The sequence below is a fragment of the Pleurodeles waltl genome, chromosome 3_1 (assembly GCF_031143425.1).
Source record: "Pleurodeles waltl isolate 20211129_DDA chromosome 3_1, aPleWal1.hap1.20221129, whole genome shotgun sequence".
Taxonomy (NCBI): domain Eukaryota; kingdom Metazoa; phylum Chordata; class Amphibia; order Caudata; family Salamandridae; genus Pleurodeles; species Pleurodeles waltl.
Genome location: NC_090440.1, coordinates 1,712,837,674 through 1,712,864,618, shown reverse-complemented (window position 1 = coordinate 1,712,864,618; position 26,945 = coordinate 1,712,837,674). Strand labels below are relative to the sequence as shown.

At 44.7% G+C, this 26,945-nt stretch overlaps 1 protein-coding gene across 1 annotated transcript in view; it reads right to left on the bottom strand.

Annotated features, from left to right (window-relative positions):
• LOC138283617 (uncharacterized) overlaps positions 1–7,382 on the bottom strand; it is a 184,367-nt gene extending 176,985 nt beyond the window's left edge. The window contains exon 1 of the mRNA XM_069221554.1: positions 5,843–7,382. Coding sequence (XP_069077655.1) covers positions 5,843–7,360 — 1,518 coding nt within the window. The 5' untranslated portion in view covers positions 7,361–7,382. The remainder of the gene's footprint in view (positions 1–5,842) is intronic.
• Between the last annotated feature and the right edge of the window lie 19,563 nt (positions 7,383–26,945).

The window sequence follows — 26,945 nt, the reverse complement described above, 5'->3', positions numbered from 1 at the left end:
TGTGGCTTAGGGAGGCTACCCCTCCCAAGCCATGCAACACCTATTTCCATGGAAAAGGAAATCCTTTGGTCTGCCTTTCTCTGTCTGAGCTGTTCAAGCAGCAGGAGAGCAGAAACCATTCTGAGGGGTGACAGCACCACAGGTTGCCTGGAAAACCCCCGAAGAATGGTAGGAGCAATGCTGGGGGTCCTCTAAGGAGCCCCGGGTGTGCATGGAATCATACAACCAATACTGGCAACAGTATTGGGGTATGATTCAGACATGTTTGATACAAAACATGCTAAGGTTTGGAGTTACCATGATGTAGCTGGAGACCAGTGTCCAGTACATGGGTAAAACGGCTTCCCGCACATACGAAGTCCAATGTAATGGAGCTGGAGTATGTAGGGGCACCTCTGCTCATGCTGGGGTGCCCTCATACACATGTACCTGCACCCTGCCCTCTGGGCTCGAAGGGCCTACCATAAGAGTGACATACAGTGACCTGTAGTGAAAGGGTGCATGCACCTTTTCACGCAGGCTGCAATGGCAGGCCTGCAGACACATTTTGCATGGGCTCCCATGGGTGGAGCAATACATGCTGCAGCTCATGGGGAATGCCTGGTGCCACAATGCCCTGGGTACCTAAATACCATATACTAGGGACTTCTATGGGGTTACCAATATGCCAATTTTGGGGTGTGCAAAGTTCTAAGCAACCAAACAGAGGACAAGAGCACAATCACTGGGGTCCTGGTTAGCAGTATCCCAGTGAAAACAGTTAAAACAGCCGTCAAGAAGTGGGGGTAACCACCAAGAGGGTACTTTCCTACATTATGACCAGTCATTGCGCTTAGGCAAGTAGATCTTTTAAGGCCTGAAAGGGGCCCAGGAAGATGGCCTGAATGGACAAGGAGGATGTCTACCAACCGGAAGAACTGACTCAGTGAGATGGTCGGTCAAGCCAGGGTGTTTTTTTTTTTGTTGTTTTTTGTGGTTGTTGTTTTTTTTTCTTTTAAGAGATTTTGGCAAATCTTCGTCTGTTTCCTGACGGGGAGGTAGAGCATCACCACCACTGAACTCACCACAATACTCAAAATTGTGATTTGTCGCGAAGGCTTGAGGAGGGATTTCTCTATGTTGATGATGGAACCCAAGTGTTCTAGCAAGGACACTGCCCTCTGAAGATGCCTTGTTAGGTTCTCTTGGCATTGGTCCATCAACGGGATGTCATCTAGAGAGACAATAAGGCATGCTCCTTGTGACCAGGGGAGTACAATCACTGGTCTAAGCCCCTTGGTGAAGGGCCAAGGTGCCAAAGAGAATGAAGGGAAGAGGACTGAACTTGTAGAATTGGGATCCCGATTTGAACTGAAGGAGCTGGCGTTGAGGAGGAATATGGAGATGGGAAAAAACACGTTTTTGAGACCCAGAAGCACCATTAAGTTGTCCGGCCGAAGTGAGTCCCTCAGAAGGTGTATGCCCTCTATCTTGAAGAGGCAGAATAGTAGCCACTCAAGTTCCCACACACAGATTACTGCCAGGAATCCTCTGCCCTGTTTCTCCACAAGGAAAATTTTGCTTAGGAAGCAATAAAGACAGGAGAATAGCCCCTATCCTTAGCAGGGATTCTAGTACGTTGTTGATAGGAGTGGCATCACAATAAGAAAAGAACAAGGAGTGCAGCTGTGTGGTCTGTGCCATTGACCCGTTAAACTCTATCTGGAAGGCTTAGACTGTTTTCAGTATCCATGCATCTGAGGTTAACTCACCCCTGTTGTGGGCAAAACCAGCTACCTTGAGCAGGGAAGAATGAGTAACACTTACCATCTCCTGCACTCAGGGAGCCACCACACAGAAGTGCCCTGTAGTACAACTCTGCTGTGGTTAGCCTCTGAATGGGAAGACGCAGCTGCATGTAGCGGGGTACTGCAATGGTCCACATTATACCACCTGGCCTGTAAGGGAGGCTTGCTAGGAAAAGCAGCCAGTTGTGAACAGAGCGAAAACATTTGGTGTTAATATCCTCTTTAAGGAGGCCTGCACGTTCTAGGCGGAGAAGGTAATTACTAACTTCCTCAATTGCTTTATAAAAGGCTTCCCGAATAAGATCCCCTCCATCACAGCTCCGGGTTACGAAGACACCAAGTCCACCAGCTTTAGGTCGACATTTATCAGGAGGAAGAGACGTCATTCAGATGAAAGTGGCGCTCCCTGGTAATATTAGTGTCCGTTGGGCCCCATTAGAGAGTATGTTGGGCAACATTGGGGACCTAAATGTTTTTGTCTCTTCCGCCATGTTCAGGATTTTTGTGATCGAGGGTGGGGTCAAAGGACAGCCACAAGTTTATCCTGGCAAGAATGCCATGATTGTTAGATCCCCTTCTTGGGGTCAAGAATGTACCAATGTTTTGTCTATTTCAGGGGTAAGATCAACTTTCCTTCTAAGGAGGGGGGGCACTCAGCCCATAGGCAGTTGTGAATCTCCATATCTAAAAGTTATCTAAGGGTCTGTCAGGTTGATGGGCCAACCCTTGTCTGCTGGGACCCACTTGGAGGAACAGGGTGTAGGATATTCTCTGCATTCAGCATGTCTGAGGATGCTGCCTAATTCTCCTCTGGCTGGTCAGTGGCTCCTCCCTTAGATATGACAGGGCATCTGGAGGCCATGGCCGTTCACAACCCCATTTGTCCTATAAATCCCACAGCTGGTTGGTAGGCCCAAAAAACACACCTTAAGCTTGTCTAAGCTCCCAGGTACACACAGCTGTCATGCATCCTTTTACCCTTAGACTATTTGGGAGGGGTGTGTGTGTGTGTGTAGTTAGGGGTCAGGGAAAGGCAAGGTGGGCGTCAGGGGTGCAGAAAGGTGCAGGAGCCAATTTTCCAAGGGGACCATGACATGTGACACCACCATGAATATGGAGGTGTCCACTGCCTTGTAGAAATCATCCCTCCAGGGTAAGTAGGAGAGAATTTCTTCCTCTATATATGACTTCGCCAAATCTTGCAAGATGGGGCCAACTAAAGGCCCCTGGAGGAGCCAGCTAAATTATAGAAAGCCAAGGCTCTGAGCCCAGGAAACACACACGCTCTGCATATTTAAGGGCTGTACCCGGGTCAGTGCCCTAAAACAGATAGGTAAGTTACAATCTCAGTAGGCATGGTACTTGTGCAAATACAGACCCCTGTGAGGCACGCCAGACTCCTGGGCAAATGGGGCAGTATAGGCTACACAATCGGCGCTCGCCTCTCCTTTTTTTTTTTAGGTCGAGGGTGCAAGCACTTAGGCCTGTTGTAATCTCTCGGTGGGCTTTTAACCACGCTCACTCTTGCTATTTGTTCTTCGGTGGGCTCGTTTTAAATTAAATGCTTCATTTTTATTGGTGCATTTTGCAAATTGTCCCTCCTTTTTGTGCTGGGGTCCCTCCCAGTTTGATTTCACTGTCACGCTTCCTCCGGTATAAGCATGTGATGGCCCCTCCTCGCTCCTTCCTAATGGTTTCCTTTCATCCCAGCCGTGATCATTTCTCCTCATGGCCAGGTGCCATGCTTCATGTTCGAATGTATGTTTTTCTACTTTACTGGGCTTGGGGACTTTTGTTAATTCTAAACAACTCTTCAACATTTGACCGTGCATTGAGTGACTTCATGGTTGCCTTTATTTTGTGGACTCAGTCATGTTCGAGAATGCTTCTTTGCGTGCAGTGTTTTGTGCTATGTTCGAGAATGATTATTTGTTGGGGGTGCTTGGTTTACTGAGTGTATGTGAAAGTGAGAGCACTAGTTTTCCACTTCGGTTTTGGTCCAGCGTGTACTTCCCCAGCTTGTTCTCTCTTCTACAGTATTAAGGGGTGAGTCTTGCTGTTTATAGGCTTTTGACTTCTGATTAGCACTTTTCGGTCCACTGACCCGGCCCTTCCTCGGGGACGTGGCTGATTGCAGTGAGCCCACGCAGGCAATTTCCCTTGGTTAAAAGCTCGGTCTGCGGACCATGGGTTAATTGAAAGCAGTGACTGTTCGCGCAAGAAGTCAAGGTGAATTCTACCTTGGACATGGTGTCCAGCCTGGCAGAGTTGGTCATCAGCTCAGCCCCATCCCTCAGAGACCTGAGTGCTGCATGGGGGTCCATTTACTAAGCATTAAAAGCTGCTAGTTTAAAACTTTTTTGCCATTGTTTTGAGTCGCCTTACCTGTTGCCCATCATGCATGTTAGGTGCTCAGAATGTCTTATGAAGCGCTCCAGTTGATAGAACACAAATAATAATGGCTGTATCATGCCTCATTTGCCCCAGGTCTTTTCCATAAATGTAGTTGTTTTCTCCTTCCCCACTGCATTTCTTAGGGAGTACAAGGATGACTTTAACAGCTTGTCATTCTGGGGGCTGGTGGAGGGATGATGGGATTCCTGGAAGAGTTTTGTTGACACTCTCTTCATGTTTCTCAAAGTTATTAATTTCGGAGTTGGGCTTTAAAAACTGTCACGAATGGCTAAGAAGATGCGTTTTTTAATGAGACCCAATCAGCTTTTTGAGTTTTCTGGAACTTCAAACCATCGTACTGACGTGTGTGGGATCTTGCAAGCTTTTAATGTGATGGCAATTGGTGAATCCGTTTCAGGGTTCTTATTTACGGCTAAGAGGAGAATGTGTTGGTTCTTTTAAGGAAGAAGCAGTTTTGAAGTCTTTCAGCTCCCACAGAGAGGCTTACTACCTAAGGAAGCTTTGTGAAGTGTTGATGGATGCCCAGAGATTACACAAGTCTGTAAAATGCATCCTTTAGAGGAAAGACAACCAATACTCCCAGGAGCTGTATTCCAGGACATTAATATTCCAGCCCATTCAGACATTTGCCCAGGGAGGTAATAACTCAGCCAGGCTCTAGCAGACCTCAGGATTTTACTGTCTGCCGAGCGACAGCAGTTTGCCAAGACACTCTATTCGGCCTTTGTTCAGTCGTTTGTGGGTCCCCAATAAAAGACAGGCATGTCCTACAGCTGTACTTCCTTTGCTCCTAAATCACCATATTCAGAGGGTAGATATTTCTGGTCTTGTGTAATACTTTTAGTGTAAATCAGGGGCCGAATTATCAAAATCTGTTTTAAGTGAGTGGTACTGAGTGGATTGCTAGAAATATATAAGTAGTGAGTAGGAATCAAGCTTGACTCTGTGTGGCCTACTAAGTGCAAACATTGCCATTACAAAGGTTTTAAAAGAGCACCGACCCAGCTGATATAAAGCTGAAGGCATTATCTAGCTCCGAACAGTTCTAGCAAAGAATCTGAGGTGTAGCTTGCTTATGTCAACTGTTTTACTTTTCACTTTCAATTAATGTGGCAAGAAAAGTCCAGTTAGGAATTTACAACACTAATAGCTCTAACTTAAGCAAACGCGAGACCCATGGCATTGCAAATGCTGGTTTTCCCCTGAGAGAGAGAAAGAGAGAGAAACTGCTTGCCAAGCGCCGAGTACAATGCTTCCCATGGTGCAGGAGCACCTCATGCGGTTAGAGAACCTCACAGCAATCCTATCTACATAAAATTGAATACACTGCTGCGGAAGGAGCAGGCTAGGCGCTCCCAAGGTTTTGTAAAGGGAAACCAATCTATAGCCAGCAGAATACACACAACACCAAATAAAGCAAGAAAAAAAGCCCATTCTAAGAGAGCAATGAAGACATAGCAGTGGTTAACAGTGGCAAAGGACTACTGGACCAATCCGATGTTGGCTGAAGTCACTAAAGCTTCTTGTTTATTTTCTCCCGATCTACCATTTCAGTTACTGATATTGGTATTGTTCTTGGAAAACAAGAAAATTAACATTTATCTAAATGTAATCACAAAAATAGTAAGATTTAAACATACCTGAGAAAGCAACTCCCTGTCAGGTGTGGTGATATCTGTACTAACCAACTTGTCTTGCGTCTCTATGAAATCGGTCTGTGATGCCACATCCTGCATAAAGAGATGAGCCAAAAAGCAATCTGTGTTGGATGCAATGCTCTTCTGTTGTGTGGCCGGCCACTTTTCTGAATTGCACTTTATCAAAGTCACTTCTGTATTGTCTGCTCTAGAGATTAAAGGCCTCTCCATGCTGGTAGCCCTACTGGTTGTGAAACCAGTACGAAAATCGTAACTGACATCAACTGCCTGGTTCACTCTAGGTACGGAACTGCTAGCTGCGCTTTGGAGACAGGTAAAACACTGGAAGTCTGTGCTGGAAATTAGACCCTGGGCAAACGGTGGGGTAGCATGAGTCATTTTAACTTCCTCACAACCTGGATTGTTGTCATTAACCGAAAGGCTGTGATGCTCAGAAGCAGAGATACTAGGAAGGCTATCGAAGCTACTGCTGGCACTTAATGCTGACTGGAAGGAATCATCAAAAATATCAGGATTGGGTTCATAATTGAAGGACGTTTGAAGGGATTCTATGTAATGCTGCTGCCATGGTTGTGCAAAAGTGCTTTCATACCCATGCAATTTTGAATTATTGTTCAAATCTTGTGCACTTCCAAGTATTTCATAATTCAATATTTCAGAAGCATCTGGAAGATCAGAAAGGGACATATCCGCTACATCCGTGCTACATTGGGCATCATCATTTGCAGGAGGTTCCTCAACCTTGCATGAAAGCTGTTTGTCAGAACAGATGTGTTTGTCACATTGCAAAGCATTACCTTGGATCTGCAGCATTGGACTAAAAGCAGTTGGCGGATCCCTATCAGAATTTAAAGCATCAACTGCATCACAAAGTGGAGCAAAAGGTGTCTCCTTGAAAATCGCAGCATGATTAGCATCAATTGTGGCCAATTCACCTGAGACGCCATAAGAAGTTTCAATAAACTTAGGAGTTTCTGGGTGTTGATGTGACTGGAAAGTATCAAATAGACAATGACATGAATAACTTGCAGCTGAAGTACTTTGATTTACCAAGTCCTCCTCAGATGTGATGCTCTGGAGTTGACTTTGAGCGGTGCTTCTGCTACAGCTTTGGACAATAGGAGAACCATTCTCTTCCTTAGTGTCATCAAAGGTGACTGAAAACAGAGCTTGCTGTTGGCTGTACCTGCTAAATGCAGTGTCCAAAGATAAATCAACCACAGATTGTCTTTCACTGAGCAGTTTAAATTCTAAGGCTGGTTGTGAGTCGATCCTTTCTGAACTGCAACTGCTTTGATTCTCCTGGAGCTTGCTTTGTGTGTCAGGTATTTGGACTGGATTTGCTGTTACAAAACAAGGCTCTGAGGGAGCAAAGACAGGGATAGCTACCTCATCAGTGTTTATAGTTTGCTCCATACCTTGAGGATCATCTGCTGAGAAATCAAACCTGGGCTCTTCCGTACAACTTGCGAAACTTTCACTTACATCAAAGGACACCATACTTTCTCTTTCAATTAATTCTTCATCTAAGTAAGAAAAAAAATGAAGACCTTCAGTACATTAAATTGTCATGTGTACAGGTACAGGCAAGCCAAACCTAGTTTGTATGCATCCTTTTGGGCACTTAAAAGAAATTTCCAACTTTGAAACAATCAATTTCACTCAACTGTATATGTGGTCTTACTGCATGTTTTGTTTATTTTTTTAACGTTTAAAATTCTGAGTATATCGCAATATATGCATCCACTAAATCTAGTTAAAAAGATACATAACAAGTTACGTGTAAGGAAAGACCCAAAAAAAGAAGCCCTTCTGCACTAAATTCAACTCACTTTCATCTAGACCCCACTAGCCTGCAGTCATTCCTCTCTATACCAACTCCGATATTCAGATTAGTAGGTCTCATGTAAGAATGCTACACCACTAACAATTAAACAACTCAATAGGTAGGCCAGGAGGGTCACATGCAGAACTACAAATATCTAAATTCTTTGAAAACACCTTCACAGTAACGTGCTCTTCCACCAGCACTATGCTTTTCAGATTATTGTCCTACTTCACTAGCATCCAGAAAAGTAAGTACCTGAAAGGCTGGTGAAGATTTAGAATGAAATAAATAGTTTCTTTGGAACAAATTGCAGCACTGGCCTTCATGTCTGCATCTAAGCAGGTTGAGATCACATTCCAACACTGCCATCTGCAAGAGCATAGACTGTGTTTGCAGACTGACCTTGTAAAAATTTAAAATGGGATATAGATCGCCAAAGTAAAATGCCTGAATCTCTCCTACCCTAAATCTGAGGCGATAGTCACCAGGAAGTAGGACTTTTGAGTTCAGCCAAAAAGGCTTTTATATAAGGCATACCAGCTCTACAGTGAAGTTTTCAAGCATTGTTTCCTGGACAATAAAGTGAAAACTGTTGAAATTCGGTAAATGAGCACAAGACGGGATGGAATTGTATCCATTTGTGCCACTTTAAGTGACACATATACATATAAGTTTTTATGACTGCAATAAAGATTCCTACAATGCAAAGTAACAAATAAAAGGCTTAAGTAACCATGCAGGAGGATGCCATGTATTTGCACCCCCCTGCAGTGCAATATAGCCACCATGCATCTTATTATGGATGCATGTTGCAATCTCGACTTGTGCAAGCCCAAGAAAGATGCTCACTCAGTACCCAAAGTCCTCTTGATCAAGGAAACGGTCTTAGGAGAAGCACCTAAGGGAAATGAAACCCAAAAGTCCCTCATCCTTGAACCCTACTCTTCTCGCTGTACCAGTCTGAGAAAAGAAAGTGACTCTTTGGAGCACTTCAGTGAAGCAGAAGTTTGCTTACAGCTCCCTATTCAATAAACTAGACAATGTGTGAGAAAGTAGAACAAGTTACTTCAGTAATTATTTTTCTTGAGAATACTATAACAGCAGATTCAAAACTCAGAACTTTAGAATATCTAGAAGCACCAGACAGGATCTGGGAATTTTACAGCAATGCTCCAGTGTGTCAAAATGTGGTACCATGTGACTCTGTATCACTTGGAAATGACGGAGCAGAGCCACACGTACGCATTAGCTCTGTATGTGGACATCAATTTCTTCATCTTTCTCTTTCCGTAGCCATCAGACGCAGAGCACCTCGAACAAATTGTAGGTGAATGTGTGCCAAAATGTAATTTGGAAACCTATTATGAAGTTTGTAAGTCCACTCTACCGAATTTGGATGGCAGTGAGGCATTTGCAGCTTGACAGAGTATCCTGCATAAGGAGCATTGCTAAAGACAACTTGTTCCTCTACACCGCTGGTTTTCAGAATGCACCAACAGCACAGCCACCATCAGGAAACCAGCAGGAAACGGACATAGCAAAACACCTAAATGGTTTACGACAGACCTACTAGAGTCCAAACGCTCCATCGGATGACTGTAATGGCAATGGAGGAACAGCAAATCAACAGAAGACTAGAAAGCCTACTCACCGCGCAACACAACAACATCAGAGTCACCAAAAATGCTCCCATTCAAAAACGCCTCAGCACCAGCACTCACAACAGCAAAGAGCTCTTCGCCAGTGTCAAAGAGTTCACAAACCCCAGGACACACACCTCATCCATCCCTCTCTCCCTCCCTCCCTCCCTCCCTCCCAAGGCCTCTACGATGACCTTGCCATGTTTTACCACCGAAAAATCAAGGACGTTTACGAAGGCTTCAAGAACCAGAACCATCCCGCAATGCCCATAAATATCACCACACCAGATCCTGAACTTCTGGACACCCATCACCAAAGAGGACATCCAAAGACCTATGAACTCCATCTACTAAGAAGCACCAGCGATCTGTGCCCTCATCACATTTTCAACCTGGCCAGCGCCACCATAGCACCTGAGCTCTGCCAAACTATCAACAGATCCTTCAAGACCGCCACCTTCCCATCAGACTGGAAGCATGCTGTGATCAACTCGATACTCAAGAAACCCACCACCAACTCAAAGGAGCTGAAAAACTACAGCCCCATCTCTCTGTTCCCTTTCCAAGCCAAAGTGAAGGAAAAGGCAGTCAACGAGCAACTCACCGAATTCCTCCAGACACGCCAAATCCTAAACCCATCCCAATCTGGATTCAGGAGCAACCACAGCACTGAAACAGCACTCTTAGCAGCCACCAATGCCATATGCCCCATACTAGACCACGGAGGCATGGCCACACTCATCCTCCTCAACCTCTCCGTCACATTCGACACAGTCCCCCACTCCACCCTCTGCGCCAGACTCAACGACGCTGGCATTCGAGTTGAAGCACTGAAATGGATCAGGTCCTTCCTCATCGGAATAACACAGTGTCATTCATGTCAGAACCCAAACGTACATGCTGCAGAGTGCCACAAGGATCATCACTGAGCCCGACGCTTTTCAACATCTACATGGCACTGCTAGCCAAGATCCTCAAACAACATGGAATAAACAGTCCCCTACGCTGACAATACCCAACTGATCCTCTCCGCTGTCCGACCCACTGTAAAGGCCAAGAGAAATTTCCACACTGGGATAAGAGCAGTCGCCGCCTGGATGGAAGCCAGCTGCCTTAAACTCAACTTGGACAAGACAGAGAGCCTTGTAATCGGTTCCACCCCTTCCACCTGGAACAACTCTTGGTGGCCCACCGCACTGGGAAAACATCCCCGCTCCCACGGATCACGCACGCAATCTGGGCATCATCCTGGACTTCTCTTTATCCATGACCCGCCAAGTCAACACTGTCCCGTTGTTATGCTTCAACACCCTCTGACTCCTTCGAATGTTCGTCAAGTGAATTCCCTCAGACACAAAGAAGACAGTCACCCATGCACTTGTCACTAGCAAACTGAAATATGGCAAAGTACTCTATGACGGCATCACCAAGCAACTACAATCAAGACTACAAAGAAACCAGAATTCAGCAGCCAGACTCATCCTGGACACCCCCTGACACAGCCATATCTCCTCCCACCTTAGAGACCTACACTGGCTCCCTGTCAACATGCGCATCACATACAAACTCCTGAGCCACACCTACAAGGCACTACACAACATAGGACTATAGGAGGCTGGCCTGGCTTATAGTGGGTACCTGAAGGTACTTACACCTTGTGCCAGGTCCAGTTATCCCTTATTAGTAGTGTTCTAGCAGCTTAGGCTGATAGAGGTAGCTATAGCAGAGCAGCTTAGGCTGAACTAGGAGACATGCAAAGCTCCTATTATACCACCTTTATCATTTAGCACTATATCATAGCACTAAATCATAAGAAAACACAATACTAAGAGTTACTAAAAATAAAGGTACTTTATTTTAGTGACAAGATGGCAAAAGTATCTCAGAGGATATACTCCCTTAGGAGGCAAGAAAAATACACAAAATACACACACAAACCAAAATCAGGTAATTAAACACTTAGAAAAGTAGTGCAAACACTGTAGAACACAATAGGATGCAATAGGATACAATAGGCCTAGGGGCAACACAAACCATATACTCCAAAAGTGGAATGTGAACCACCGATGGACCCCAGGCCTAGTGTAGTGTGTAGAGGGTCGCTGGGAGTGTAAGAAAACACTAAGGGTGTCCAACATACCCCACCCCAAGACCCTGAGAAGTAGGAGTAAAGTTACCCTACTACTCTTGAAAGACAGTAAAGTTGAGATAGGGGATTCTGCAAAGGCAACAACTGACTGCAAAGCACTGAAGACGGATTCCTGGACATGAGGACCTGCAAAGGAAGGGGACCAAGTCCAAGAGTCACGCAAGTGCCCGGGGGGAGCCAGAGCCCACAAAACCCCGGATGAAGATGCAAAAGGGCTGCCTCCGGGTGGGCGAAGCCGAAGATTCTGCTACAACAGAAGGTGCCAGGAATTTCTCCTTTGGTCAGAAGATGTCCTACGGCGTGCTGGAGGATGCAAAGTTGTTTCCACACAGAAAGACCACAAACAAGCCTTGCTAGCTGCAAGAGTCGCGGTTGACGATTATGGGTGTTGCCCGGGCCCAGGAAGGACCAGGAGGTCGACCCTTAGAGGAGGAGACAGAGGGGCACTCAGCAACAGAGAGAGCCCACGCAGAAGCAGGCAGCAGCCGCAGAAGCACTTGAACAAGCGATCAAGAAATCGGAGCACGGGGGTCGTCTCAACACAACAAAAGAGGGTCTCACGAAGCCGGAGGTCAACTCAGCTAGTTGAGCCATGCAGGACGGAGTGCTGGGGAACTGGGCTGTGCTGTACACGAAGGAATCCTTGCAAAAGTGCACAGAAGCCCTAGCAGCTGCAGATCACGCAGTACACAGGATTACTGTCTGGTGAGGGGTGGCAAGGACTTAACTCCACCAAATTTGGACAGAAGGACAACAGGACTGTCGGGTCACTTGGATCCAGCTCCTGTGTTCCAGGGACCACGCTCATCAAGATGAGAGGGGACCCGGAGGACCAGTGATGCAGAAGTTTGGTGCCTGCGTTAGCAGGGAGAAGATTCAGTCGACCCACAGGAGATTTCTTCTTGGCTTCCAGTGCAAAGTGAAGGCAGACAGCCCTCAGAGCATGCACCACCAGGAAACAGTTGAGAAAGCCGGCAGGATTAGGCGCTACAATGTTGCTGGTAGTCTTGCTACTTTGTTGCAGTTTTGCAGACGTCCTGGAGCAGTCAGTGGTCGATCCTTGCAGAAGTCAAAGAAGGAAATGCAGAGGAACTCTGGTGAGCTCTTGCATTCGTTATCTGAGGAGAAACCCACAGGAGAGACCCTAAATAGCCCTCAGAGGAGGATTGGCTACCTAACCAGGTAAGAGCCTATCAGGAGGGGTCTCCGACGTCCCCTGCTGGCACTGGCCACTCAGAGGTCTCCACTGTGCCCTCGCACCTCTGCATTCAAGATGACAAAGGTCTGGGACACACTGGAGGAGCTCTGGGCACCACCCCTGGGGTAGTGATGGACAGGGGAGTGGTCACTCCCCTTTCCTTTGTCCAGTTTTGCACCAGAGCAAGGGATGGGGGATCCCTGAACCAGTGCAGACTGGTTTATGCAAGGAGGGCACCATCTGTGCCCTTCAAAGCATTCCCAGAGGCCGGGAGAGGCTACTCCTCTCAGGCCCTTAACACCTATTTCCAAAAGGAGAGGCTGTAACACCCTCTCTCAGAGGAAATCCTTTGTTCTGCCTTCCTGGGACTGGGCTGTCCAGACCCCAGGAGGGCAGAAACCGGTATACGGGTTTGCAGCAGCGGTAGCTGCAGAGAAAACCCCAGAGAGTTAGTTTGGCAGTACCCGGGGTCCATGCTGGAGCCCCGGGGATGCATGAGAGTGGCACCCCAATACCAGATTTGGCATGGGGGACAATTCCATGATCTTAGACATGTTACATGGTCATATTCGCAGTTACCATTGTGAAGCTACATATAGGTATTGACCTACATGTAGTGCACGCATGTAATGGTGTCCCCGCACTCACAAAGTCCGGGGAAATTGCCCTGAACAATGTGGGGCCACCTTGGCTAGTGCCAGGGTGCCCTCACACTTAGTAACTTTGCACCTAACCTTCACCAAGTGAGGGTTAGACATATAGATGACTTATAAGTTACTTAAGTGAAGTGTAAAATGGCTGTGAAATAACGTGGACGTTATTTCACTCAGGCTGCAGTGGCAGTCCTGTGTAAGAATTGCCTGAGCTCCGTATGGGTGGCAAAAGAAATGCTGCAGCCCATAGGGATCTCCTGGAAACCCAATACCCTAGGTACCTAGGTACCATATACTAGGGAATTATAAGGGTGTTCCAGTGTGCCAATCAGAACTGATGTAAATGGTCACTAGCCTGCAGTGACTATTTAAAAAGCAGAGAGAGCATAAACACTGAGGTTCCGGTTAGCAGAGCCTCAGTGATACAGTTAGGCACCACACAGGGAACACATATAGGCCACAAACTTATGAGCACTGGGGTCCTGGCTAGCAGGATCCCAGTGACACATATCAAACACACTGACAACATAGGGTTTCCACTGTGAGCACTGGGGTCCTGGCTAGCAGGATCCCAGTGAGACAGTAAAACAAAACCGGACATATACTCCCAAACAGGCCAAAGGTCAGGGTAACAAGGCTAGAAAGAGGCTACCTTCCTACAAGGACCGGCATACCTCAACCACCACCTCGCCTTCTGTGTACCCAACAGACAACTAAGTTCTTCTCAACTGGTCCTGACAGCCGTTCCCAAGATTTGGAAAAGCACAGCAGGAGGTAGATCCTTCTCCTTCCCTTCAGCCTAGACATGGAACACACTACCTCTCAAACTCAGGCAGACCACATCAATGAAGCAGTTGAGGAAGGACCTCAAGACTTGGCTCTTCGACTGAGCATTACGCCATCAACCAGTGCCTTCAGACCCTACGAATGATTAGCCGTGCTTTAGAAATCACTGATTGATTGATTCTTCTGATGAATACCTCTCACCACAGATTCCTCACCTTTCACAAAGATACTGCAATGGTGCCACCTGTAGGAAAGAACCCTCTTTTTGTTGCGGGTACTGGTTGTATGATTCCATGCAGCCTGAGGGCTCCTTAGAGAACATCCAGCGTTGCTCCTACCAGTCTTCTGGGGTTTTCCGGGCAGCCCGTTTTGCTGCCACCGCTCAGACAGGTCCTGCTGCTTGATCAGCTCAGGCAGAGGAAGGCAGAACAACAGCAAATAGTGAGGGCCGTAGGGGAAGGACAAACCATACACTAAAAATGTGGAATGTGAAAGGCAGTCCCACACCCAAGGAAGTGTAATCAGTAGAGGGGAGCTGGAGGAACCCCAAGAGGTGAGTACCAGAGTGACCTCCAGCGACCAGGAGAGCAGAGGTAAGTACCTGGTTGTCCCCAAAACCAACAGAATGACTTTGGAAAAGGAATGTGCAAGACCCAGACAAGACTGGAAGAACCCAAAGGAGGATCCTGACAGAAGAGGACCTGCAAATGGGGGGGAGGGGGCCAAGTCCAGATTGAGATGGAGTGTCCAGTTGTGGCAGGAGCACCTACCAACTCATCTAAGGATGCAGGACCAGGTTGACGGTGGACGAAGAAGGTCAGCAGTGCAGCACAGGAGCCGAACAGGAGTCCCAGAAATGATGCAAGTGATGTCCCATGTCTGCAGTCCAGAGGCAGTCGGTCAGTGGTGTTGGAAAACCACCAAAAAGCCCTGGCAAATGCAAGAGATGGAGTAGAAGGTTTTCAAGGCTGAAGGGGACCAGCAAGGTCTAGGGGGCTCGATATAAAGAGGGGAGAACAGGGTGACCCTCAGCGGCTCGGAGAGTCACAAGAAGAGGAGGCAGTCCCAAGAAGGAACCCACTGGCAGCAGGCACAGGAGTCTCAGCGAGGCCAACTCCGCACACATGAAGAGGAGTCCCATATCGCTGGAGCATCAGGCAGGAAACTGTGCTTTGCAGAATGTAGTGCTGGCGGCAAGGCTACACAGAGCCTGAAGATCACTTGAAGGAGGGACTACAAAGACGTGGTCCAGTATAAAGGTAAAATGGCTTCACCACACCTATGAAGTCCAGTGTAATGGAACTGGAGTTCGTAGGGGCACATCTGCTTATGAAGGGGTGCCCTCACACACAGGCACCTGCACCCCGCCCTCTGGGCTAGGAGGGCTTATCATAGGGGTGACTTTCAGTGGCCTGGTGCAGTGACCTATGGTGAGGGTGTCTGCACCTTTTCACACAGGCTGTAATGGCAGGTCTGCAGACACATTTTGCATGGGCTCCCATGGGTGGCACAATATATGCACAGCCCATGGGGAACCCCTGGTGCCCCAATGCCCTGGGGTACTCAAGTTAAATCTTTTTTCACTGTAGGAGGTTTGGTTGTTCCATAGGCAAGCATGAAGACGTAATACTATACACTAATCCAGTACCTTTGGAATGTGACTAGCTAGAAATGAGAAGTAACTTAAAAAGCTGCTTTTTTGCCAGCTCAAAGCTTCCAAGACCTTTCAGTGCCTTCCAACTATCACCTAGCAGCTCATGGTTCCCTTGTGGTTAAATGTGAATTGCTCTCCCAGAAGCAAACAATAAGCTTACCTGAATGGTCAGAAATAACCCATCTGTACCTACCAAAATATGCAGGGGAGACTAGGAAAGTTCCTCTTTGATACTCAAGTGTCAAGTCCTGCTTGAATGGCATATCCTCCTTGACAGGTCTGCTGGGGTTTTCTTACAACATTTGGGGCACATTTCAATGGAAGGAAATAGAATGCCAAAACACTGTGAATCCACTGTGTGGTTGCTAAAAGCTCAGCTTTTTTTTCACAAGACTTCAGTCAGTAAGTTAGTTTGTTGGGGGTACATGTGCTTCCTAATTCTGGATTTCAGTATTTAGATGTAGGAGAACACCAAGATTATCATTTTACAATTCACCCCAAAATACACACACACTCAGCTTTCACAGCCTAAGTTTAACATGGCCAAAAACGTCAGCCATCTTGAAAATGCCTGAAGTGCGGAGAGTTAGGCTTGGGAACCTTTACCCCATTGTTGAGGTTGTCCGTAGGTGTCATTCCCATCTACTTGTTCGTGTCAGGCATAAATGTGGCCCCTTTGAGCACCCACTTCAGAACACTCCTGGATCTCTGGAAGGTCACAAGAGGACTGACCTTGCTCCCTGAGACTTGAGAAGAACCTAGAAGACTATAGCTATTGTTGTATCCAGGACAAAGACTCCAAGGGTTATAAGGATGACCTCCTGTTTAAGCTACAGGGACACAAGAAGCTTTTCCTGCAAATGGCTATTTGGCCACTGGCAACTGGACTGGAACTGGTGGTTTGGCCTCTCCTTGAAACTTTTCAAGTCTCTAAGTACTTCACCTGGGGTTCTGGGAGAGAGATGCTTTCAAAGTGTACTCATGTGGTGGATTAGGCCTTAACGGACTAAGGTCAGGAGGTAAAGTCTTTGTTCAAGAAAAACTGGATTAGTGTATCTGTCCTGTGCTCCATTGCAGTCAGAGTTAAATTGCAGGTAGATCCTATTCTATTGCGACCATTGACTAGTATTGGCACTTTTGTACTCATTGGCACTATTTGTACTTAAATCTTTATAAACTCATCCCCAGGATCCCTTTTTTAGATTTTTGTGACTTTAGCATCATTTTATTAAATTGCACTCTATTTTTCTAATTCATGTTGGGATTTGCATTTTGATTTTATTACTGTTTTAGTATTGCATAAAAACCTTACAATCTGTCTCCAAGTTAAGCATGTATGTTACCAGGAGTTTGAGCTCAGGTTTATATAGTAACTTTAGTGGTTTACCCAGACAAGGATTGGAATTCTTACCTCAGGTGGTTATTTCACTTACCCCCTCAGCTAATAAGCCAATTTCTTACACAACAAAATGGTTTCTGAATGGTTAGTATTAAAAAAAAAAAAAAAAAATCAGAGCCTTCTTAGGGTCAAGTCAATGGAGCCTCTACTCTGCTGGCAGGGTAATGGATCAGTTAACATGAAAGGAAGTCAATCTTCAGGCAAAAGGCTGTCTTTGTCCTCAATCCCTCTTTGTCTGTAAAGAAGGTGGTGTAACGCAGTGGTACTGAAAGTGCCTGCAGTTCACTCACTTGACATGCTGAAGTAATGACAATGAAAAGGCGGTCTGTAGAGTCGAAAGTCATAAAGAACAGCTATGTATCGGCTCAAAGGTCATCCAAATAAGGAACATTATAACAATGTTCAGGTCCGATTACATTATTACAAACCGACTGAGGGAAACATGCAAGTCAAACCCTTAAAGAAATGCACGGCAACCAGGGGACGCAATGGACAATCAAGCAAACACAGAGGCTGAGAGGACGAAAAATATAACCTTTCATCAGTGACCATGTCAAGTGAATACTAGGCTAACAAAGGAACAAGTTAAGTGAATGCTAGTCTAACAAAAGAACAAACAAATGATCTGAAAGTCTGGCTTGTAAGGCTTCAGTGCTTCAAGTCTTGCAACAAAGCTGTCCAAGCAGAAAGGTGTCTGGCTGCAAGAATGACAACCACCTCTGCTGGAAAGTCAAAAGCATTTATTGCTGCATCTCAAAACTATACATGGAGGTATAAGCTGTGGATTAAAATGCAGGCTCAAAGCCCTGTTGCTGGGACAGGATATTCTCCGGAAGTGGTAGACTAATTGAAGAGCAAATGCTCAAGAGCACTGGGCATCACACACTTCTGGCCTACGGGGCAATTGAGACGACTTGCACCTGCTATGTCCTAATCTACCTCAGACCTCATGGCAGGAGAGGCAGTAGTGGAAACGTGTACAAAAGCCCTTCATTCCACTGAAGCTGTCAAGAGTCTCTGGACGAATGCCTTCAAGCAAAGCCCAGCCTAGAAACTTAGGACACACTAGGACCAATCCTAGGGGCTGGTAAGGATTTGGGTGACACTAGAGGAGTAGTCTCCATTTTGATACACTCACGCCTAGCTTAGAGGTGGGTCTAGACTTGAACTTAACAGAAGACTGACTGAGAAGTGGTCATTTCAATGGAGTATCCTTGAGACAAGTACTGCGATTTGGAGCAGGGTCTGTGCTTTGACCATGGCCTCTTTTTAAGATGAGAGATGTAGAGCTTCACCTCCCACTACCAAATCACAGTTGAGTACATAAGGGCACACTTGGCACAAAAAAGATGTGGCCAGAGCCCCAGTACCACAAACACACTTTGCAGGGAGCATGATGGCCATGGATCTGCAGTCTCACCATGGATTGAATGCTATAGTTTTCGAAGAGGTGAGGGGCCAAGGCATCATTACCAAGTATACTGTTGTAGAAATGTGGTAGTAGTCAGAAGGCCGATTAGGCTGAAAGCACAGCTAGTGATCTGCATAAAAGGGCATAGAAAAAAAGGAAACCGATGTCAGCACACATGGGCAGCACTTATATGTAGATGCACTCTGCAACTTCTTGAGTGTTGTGGAGTCCCTGCAGAGAAACATGGTACCACCTATCTACATAAAGGAGTTTTGAATCCAGTCTGGCACCTGAGGATAATCTAAAGGTGAAGAATCTGTGGTTAGAAGTTTCTTTCTATTAACAGAACCTCTAATGGCTAGCAGCTTCCTTGATGTTGGTAATGTACACGTTAGACTTTAATGTCTCTACTAGTGAGGACCATGGTGCTATCAAGTAACCCTCTGTCCTTGATGATCTGTAGCCTAGTCAAATTTTATTTTGCCTTGCTCGCACAGTACATTACCTTCAGTTCATGGTTTCAAGATAGGTCACGCTTCTAGTGAGGTGACCAGCATATTTGGAGGCTCTACTTGGGTCCAAAGGTGCGAAGTGGGAAATCTGGAGATCACAGGCAGGTTTCCTCAGCCCACCGCTGGTGGCAAATAGGATCTCTCTTTTCCTTGTGGTTACTGCAAATTCAAGGTTCCTTCGGTGCCATCCCCAGCAGTATCAGCAGCTGGTCCTCTGCTTTGGTTGATGGGTCAGGATGCGCAGCAGTCTCACTACTCTCTCTCAGGTGATGACTCACATATTGACTAGTCCTGTGTATCTCTAAAAAGACCGGAGGACCCACTCCAGTCCTCTAGATGGCTCTGGTCAGCTTCCGGTCTGCTTCTCTAGTCTGTCCAAAGCACTGGCCACAGAAGCTGGATCTCCTTCCATCTGGTAGTTGACTCCTGCAAGAACAAAGTACCTTACAACCTCTCAGCAGGCAGACGAGGCTTTGAGGGTCTCATGCAGGCACACAGCTTCTTTTTTACAAAGACAGTGCAGTTTTCCAGTTAATATCTCCTCACCTCAGGGAGAATGGCAGTTAACTACACCAACTTGAATCTCAGGATAGCCTTGAGTAGTCATCGGATCTGGAAACCAGTAAAAGAACGTGGATCCCACAGTCATTTTCTAAATAGGGAATGAGGTTCCCATGGTCAGTCATCTGGAACTGGTTTAGAGAGGTTCTCATTCATTCAAAAACAAGTCTGTTTTTACAGGCTCTTGATATCAGGTTACATTGACTACTGCAGCCCACTGAAAGGGGGCGGAAGCAGGACATGGACATCCAAAGAGGACATGAACACTAACAATAGTTTACCCGACTTTCTGCAGTACTTTACAACATGTTAATGGAAGCACAATTAAATGCATCTTGCACGGGTTTGGCTGGAGAAGCTGGAAGGAAAATAATATGTTTATAGTCTGGTTGATGCTTTCAATAACAGTTGGCATATTTGGGTCTTCACGATAAAATGACAACTAGAAGCACAATTAAATTAAAACCAGAAAGGGAAGAGAAAATTACCTGAAAGGTGAATCAAAACAAATTCAACACATTTATGTCACAGAGTCAGAAAAACAAATTTAAACAGCTGTAACCCAAGATGGAAAATAAACTAAAAACATTTACTTCTCATTTCTAGTTCTAATTTAAAATACTGGGACATACAAAAGGCATGCCTCATTTTATAGCTTTTATATATTTGTTAATTTCAGTTTCCTAAGTAAAGATGTTTAATAATGTCCTCTTCCTACTCTAAGGTTAGAGCAGATACACATCACCTTGTTTACATGATGTCCGCATAACAGAAGATACATTATATCCTTATATATTCCATGTTCTACAAAACCAACTCAAGAGCCCCAATTGGCAGGCAACCCAAACGAAAATTAAGAAGAATAAATCTTAACTACTGTGCCAATAATTTGCCACAAATACCGTTACGAAGGGAAAAGTAACAGTTGTCAAAAGAATATCATATTTACGAGAATTAGCATGATATTCACAGCGCAATGGATACATTACAATTTTCACAATATGTCTAGGATAAACTTTATATTCGTTTTTGATCTGCCACTAGGATTTTCTTCTAACTCCAAACTACATTTCTGTTAAGCATTAGAAGTTTATGAAAAATTTAGATTTTAACAAGAAGTAGGTTATGTGGCAGCAAACACCAGTAACACCCAATTTGATATAAACTGCATGCCCCAGCACTGTCTGCCTTGAGTCACTGAAATATAACATCCTACAATTTCAATGGTTCGCTTGTTCATTTAATAACACTGACGGTTTGATGTTAGTGTATATACCTTGACCATGTCACTTTCTGTGACATACTGTGATCACTGAGCAAAAAGGGATTCAACGTATCAAATCATTTCCTGTTTTTTGGTCAAATTAAAAAATAAGTTTAACAAAAAAAATAAAACACCACGGACTGAATGTTTAAATCATACACTGTTGTTAAACACTGAATGACACCCAGATTCTAATACATTACTGTTTTCTAGACCCACGTCAATAGAATTGCACTGAAAACACAGAAGAGAACCCTGGTTCCCAAATGTTATATGCCAGAGTATGATTACATCATGAGCACAGCGTAACAAGCAAAATGGGAAACTTCCCAATTGCAGGCGGAGTTCAATGCAAAAAGAAAAAAAAAAATACATCCTCCAGTAAGTCCACTACAGGTATTATTTTAGGTTTGATACTTTTTCAGTTGTAAACTCTGATACTGGATGCAGAAAGCAATTTCAGCAAAAGTTTTAAGGGAACAAGAAACAGAAAAGCTTCTGAAAATGTTGCCAAGGACTGGGCTAGAAACTCCCAGCATGTACATGACTTTATTTGTGCAATTCCAAGTGATTGAACCCGGACTTCGGGAAGCACAAATGTGACCAAAGATGCACCATTCATTTTCACTCAAAATGCTTCCATCAGGTATATAAGAGCTGTTTCTGATTTATAATGTCCGCTACAATGGCTAAGCACCTTAAATCTAATGGTTATAATGCCACAATCACAGTACAGACACCACCTCCCTTGTTAGTCATGATCACCTTGTCACACAATGTCAAACAATTGTGATTATGGAGCTTCCACACTTTCCTGACATTATTTGCTGTTGGCAGAGAAGATGGAAAAGTTACTTCCTTGTAATCTTAATTCTAGATCATTGCAACCTTCATTGCAACCATAAATACTACAATAGCCCTGTCCCCTGGCAGGATCTTGGAACGCACTTTACTATATTTATGTATAATCAAAATAAATGGCAAAATGCATAAATAACCCATTTACAACCATCAATGAAAACCCTACAATGCAGAAGAAAAGATACTTACCTTTGGTAATGCTCTTTCTGATGGTTACTCATTCTAATCGCATAATCCAGACCTTAGAATACCACCAAACCGGATCTGAAAAGGTTTCTCTATAGCAGTGCGTCCACGTACTGCAAGGTGGCGCTGTGCGCCTCAAGGCTGACTGAACAGTACCCTGGAAGTAGTACAGCTGCATATAAGAGCAATCATTGTGTCCTGAAGTAAGCTTCTTCTCTTTCCCCTTACTGCACATCAGTTGCAGAGTGTGAATAATTGTTCATAAAAATGTGCTCATCACCACTTGACATTTTAGATGTTAAAAAGAATTCACTTCACAGAACAGTGAGGTAGGACGGCGGTGAGAAATCTGTAGTTAGAGTATCTACCAGAAAGAGACACTTTTAACCACATAATCCTCCCCTTACTATAAGATAGCAAAACTCAGATCATACAGTCTTGCTGAACGGAACAGGCAAAGTGTTCATCCCTCCAGATCCAACTATCATTGCAGTAATGCTTCATAAACGTGTGCCCCGATGCTCATGTCACAGACATGCAGATGTCAATGACAAACACCCACATGCCAGAACTGTGGTTACAGCCTTAACCCAGGTGCAATATGCTCTCAGACCTTACACAGACTACTTCTTCAACAGTGCATAGCAAATCTAAACGTAGATAACTATCCACTTTGACAAAGTTGTCCTCTACACACCCTTACCTTTCCTTATACTGGAAAGCTCTACAAAAACTAACCACCACTCAATGGCAGTTGGTACAATCAATGTAAAAACCATTTCCAGGTCTAACCAAAAGGGTCTCTCCTCCTGATTTGAGGAGTGAAGGGGAACAAAGAACACAGGCAGAGTGACTGGTTGCCTAACATGGAAGGGAGTAGAAACTTTAGGCAAGAAAGCCGCTCAAGTCCTCTGCAGTAGCTTATCAGATTTAAACAAGGACAATTGGTCCAGCAAACTTAGACAAGCCTGATAAATAACCTTCAATACTGCTCACTGCATGACCTTACTAGGTCAATGATAAAAACAAAAAACGAAAAAATATCTGACAGCTGTAGCTGAGACAGGGAGCCCATGAGAAAAAGTAATTTGATCGGAGGACAAATGCTCATGTCATGAATGTCTGGGTACCACATTCTCCTGGTTAATCAGAATCCAGTAAGATGAGTTGGGCCAGGTTATACCTGATCTTTTGCAGAACTCTGGGAAAGAGAGGCGGGGAACAGGAAGACAAGAGTCCATTCCAAATGGAACACATCTCCTAAAGAGTGTACTTGCAGAAACTCCAGCTGCACATTTTAGAAGGGGCAAAAAGATCTAGCTTAGGTTCTCACCTACTGTTGGAAGACATCCTGTGCAATCTCTGAGTTTAGGCACCACTCAAGATTCACCAGATGCCTTCTGCTCAGTTTATTAGCTCTAGCATTCATGGATTCTGCAAAGTGATTTGCAATCGGAAAATACTCTGGGGCTCCAACCACATTCTGAAACACAGTGCCTCTTAAAATAGGACAAAGGATCTCAGCCTACCCTCCTTGTTGTACCACATCGCAGTGGTTTTGTCTTTGAGAACCAGCACCGGGCTCCTTTGATGGGAGACAGGAAGGCGTTTAGAGCCAGACAATTAGCCTTCATCGCCATCAGAGTGATGTAGAGTTGCTCTCTCTTGCATACCACAGTGCCCAACTTCCACCTCCCCCAGAGACGTACGGTCTGTGTGGTTAAGTGGGCAGCCTCTCAACCTATTGCATTCAAGTAGCCACTACAAACCTCAATCTTCTCACAGTAGTCCTGGATTCCACAAATCAGAGTGCCTTTATGCTGGGCCTATTGGTATATGCAAATTGCATTGCAGATCCTGCTTTTGACACCTGGCAGAGCTGATAAGGATGATGCAGGAGGTTACGAGGCCAAGAAGCCTAAGAGTAGCTCTCAGCGTAACATTGGATCGAGCCTGAAACATCAGAATCATAGCCCGAATGTTCTGGACTTGTTGCAGCAAAGATAAAGTCCTGAACTCCACCAAGTCCAAGATTGCTTAAATGAATGGAAGAGACTGCCTCATTGCTAGTGAACCCCAACAATAACAAGAGCTTCACCACCATCTGAAAGTGGCCCACAACAGACTGTAGTGAGCCTGCCTTCAACAGTCAGGTATAAAGGTAGGGGGAATACGCGTACGCTTTGAAATTGGGCAGCTACCACCACCATGTTAGTCAACAATCGAAGGGAACTAGTGAGGCCGAAAGGGGACACAGGAAGCTAAAAAAAAAATTACAAAAAAGAAAAACGCTCATTGTCTACTTTGAATCAATGTCTGTGGGACGGAAATTCAGAAAATGTGTGTCTTAATGTCCAAGAGAACCATTCAGTAGTCAGGCTCTGGGTAACCAAGATTTGGGCCAGCGTGTGCATTTTGAATTTGTCCTGCCACTGGTTGGCATTAAGAGATCAAAGGACCAGAACAGTCAAGACCATCATCCTCCTTCGAAACGATGAAAGAGAGAGAGGAACAACCCCCATCTCTTTTCAAATCTATAACCCTCTTGACTGCATCTTTGGAGATCAAGAATCACTACCTCCTGTAATAGAATGGACAGGTGCTAGTCTAAAATCCAGGACAGCAAGGAATATCAAGCGTGGCAAAAAGAACAGTAACGAATAGTCATTTTGAACACTCTGTAAGGCCCATCTGTTGGATGTGATGGAACACCAATCTGAGAGTAAATGTTGAATTCATCCCCACCCACAACAACTGGTTGGACCTTTGTGGGACAAGCCCAAAGTGGTTTGGTTGCTGTTGTAGCGGGGAAGGAGAAATTGGAAGACTGAAGTGACTACTGGCTCGCGATCTGTCGGAGACCCACGACCATTACCTCGAAAGGGCTGCACTGGTTAGAAATTCTGTTGTTAAATACATCAGCCATTTGTAATAACCTTTAAACTTCCTGAACTGATGCAGAAAGGGTTTGGCAGAGGTCCAAAGTCCCACCAAGGTGCAGGAAGCGAGGGCTACATTCTGCTCAAGTGTACGTATTCAGGTTCGTGACATCATGCAATAGTGCAGTCGGATGGAAAAGGGCTTCCATCAGGGTATTCGCTCCTTTGCGCCATATGGACCAACTCACTGGTGAAGTTTGTTTCTCCAGTTACCCTCCCACTGAGAGCATTTAATCTTTCAAATAATAGTGCGGAGCTCTCATGTGTAAATTGCAGTTGCTGCAATGAAGATGCATGAGGTCATCAACCCCTTGAGGAAGAATATTACATGAGCTGTTGGAAAAGGAGAGTTTGAAGTTGGTGACCTGTTTAACAAATTGAAGACACTCCTCCAAAGGCAACATGCCTCCTTTCTCTGTATTCAAAGTGGCTTCTAGATAAGTGAGATTTAGTGTAGTTAACAACTTGATTTCAGGAAGTTAAAGTGCTAAGCGATGTAGCTGAGCAATGGTATTTTTGGTATCCTGAATGACTCAATGGTTTTTAACCTTTTGTAACTGTCAACTCCCACTTAATTATTACTGGAAAACAGAGATCCCCGCTGAAACATTATGGGAAACTGAGGACACCAGAGTGATTACAAGAAGCAGGGGACACTGGCCTAAGCATTTTCAATTATCTGAACCACAAAGCAATACACAAAAAATAGAGAAACAAGCATTTATCAAACAAACACAAATGAAACATTTTATTTATTTCACAGGCTAATATAAAAAACACATTTTAATAGGAAGATTGGAACTTTTCTAAATACAATTAAGGCTACGTCCTCTGTACTACATTCTGTTTGATGCACCTGCACTACTCCCACAAATCAATTTGACAATACTAATCCGATTTTTAGCCTCTGATTGCAAATTCCTTCACATTTACAAAACATTTCAAAATTACATTTGCAATTGTATATTTTGCTTCTTTATTTACATACACTTTGTTAATCTGTTATTATGTAATTCTCTAAGCAACCACAGGCCCCATCAGTAGGCTTCTCGGAACCCCATGGGTCCCAAAACTGCAGATTAAGAAGAAGATAAATTACTTACCTGTAACTGTGGTTCTCCAGTATTGGTATCTTTCATAGATTCACATGCTTGAATCATTCCCCGTCGAAGTGGGAGCACCACGGTACATAGAAAGCAGTAGAAAAAAATGTCTTTTTTTTTCTTTTCATTGCAGTCAATGGCAAAAATACATCCACTTTCCTAGCTTCATTAGGAAAGGCCCAAAGTTCAGCCAATCAGGCGAGACCACCCCTTTAGAACCCTCAGCACAGAGGCTCAGTCTCTCAGATTTTCCAGCACTAGTGACTTCAAGAGAGAGAGACAAAAGAGGTGAGCTTCCATGGGGAGGAGGGTGGGTCGCATGTGAATCTATGAAAGATACCAATACTGGAGAACCAGAGTTACAGGTAAGTAACTTATCTTTTTCTCCAGTATTGGGGTATCTTTCATAGATTCACATGCTTGAATCCGAATAGTCAGCAGTACAAGAAGATGTTAAGCTCTGGAACTATAAGAAAACATCTTTCTTTATATATATATATATATATATATATATGTATATATATATATATATATATATATATATATATATATATATATATATATATACACACACACACACACACACACATATATGCATACATTGTAACTCATATAGCTCGTTAGATATATTATCAATATCTATAAACATATACATACATATTTTATCTATATAAAAGATAAATATCAGTGTGGAAATAACATTCGAGGATGGTGGGTAGAAACAACTATTGGCTCACCTTAAGCAAATAAATTACGCAACACTGCTTGTCCTACCGCTGCATCCATCCTGTCAGCAGCATCCAGGCAGTAGTGTTGAGTAAAGGTGTGGCTGCGAGACCATGTTGTCGCTCTGCAGATCTGGTTTAGAGGCACTCCTGCGAAGAGAGCTGCTGATGTATACACCGCTCTAGTGGAGTGCGCCTTGACGTTGGTTGATAGCG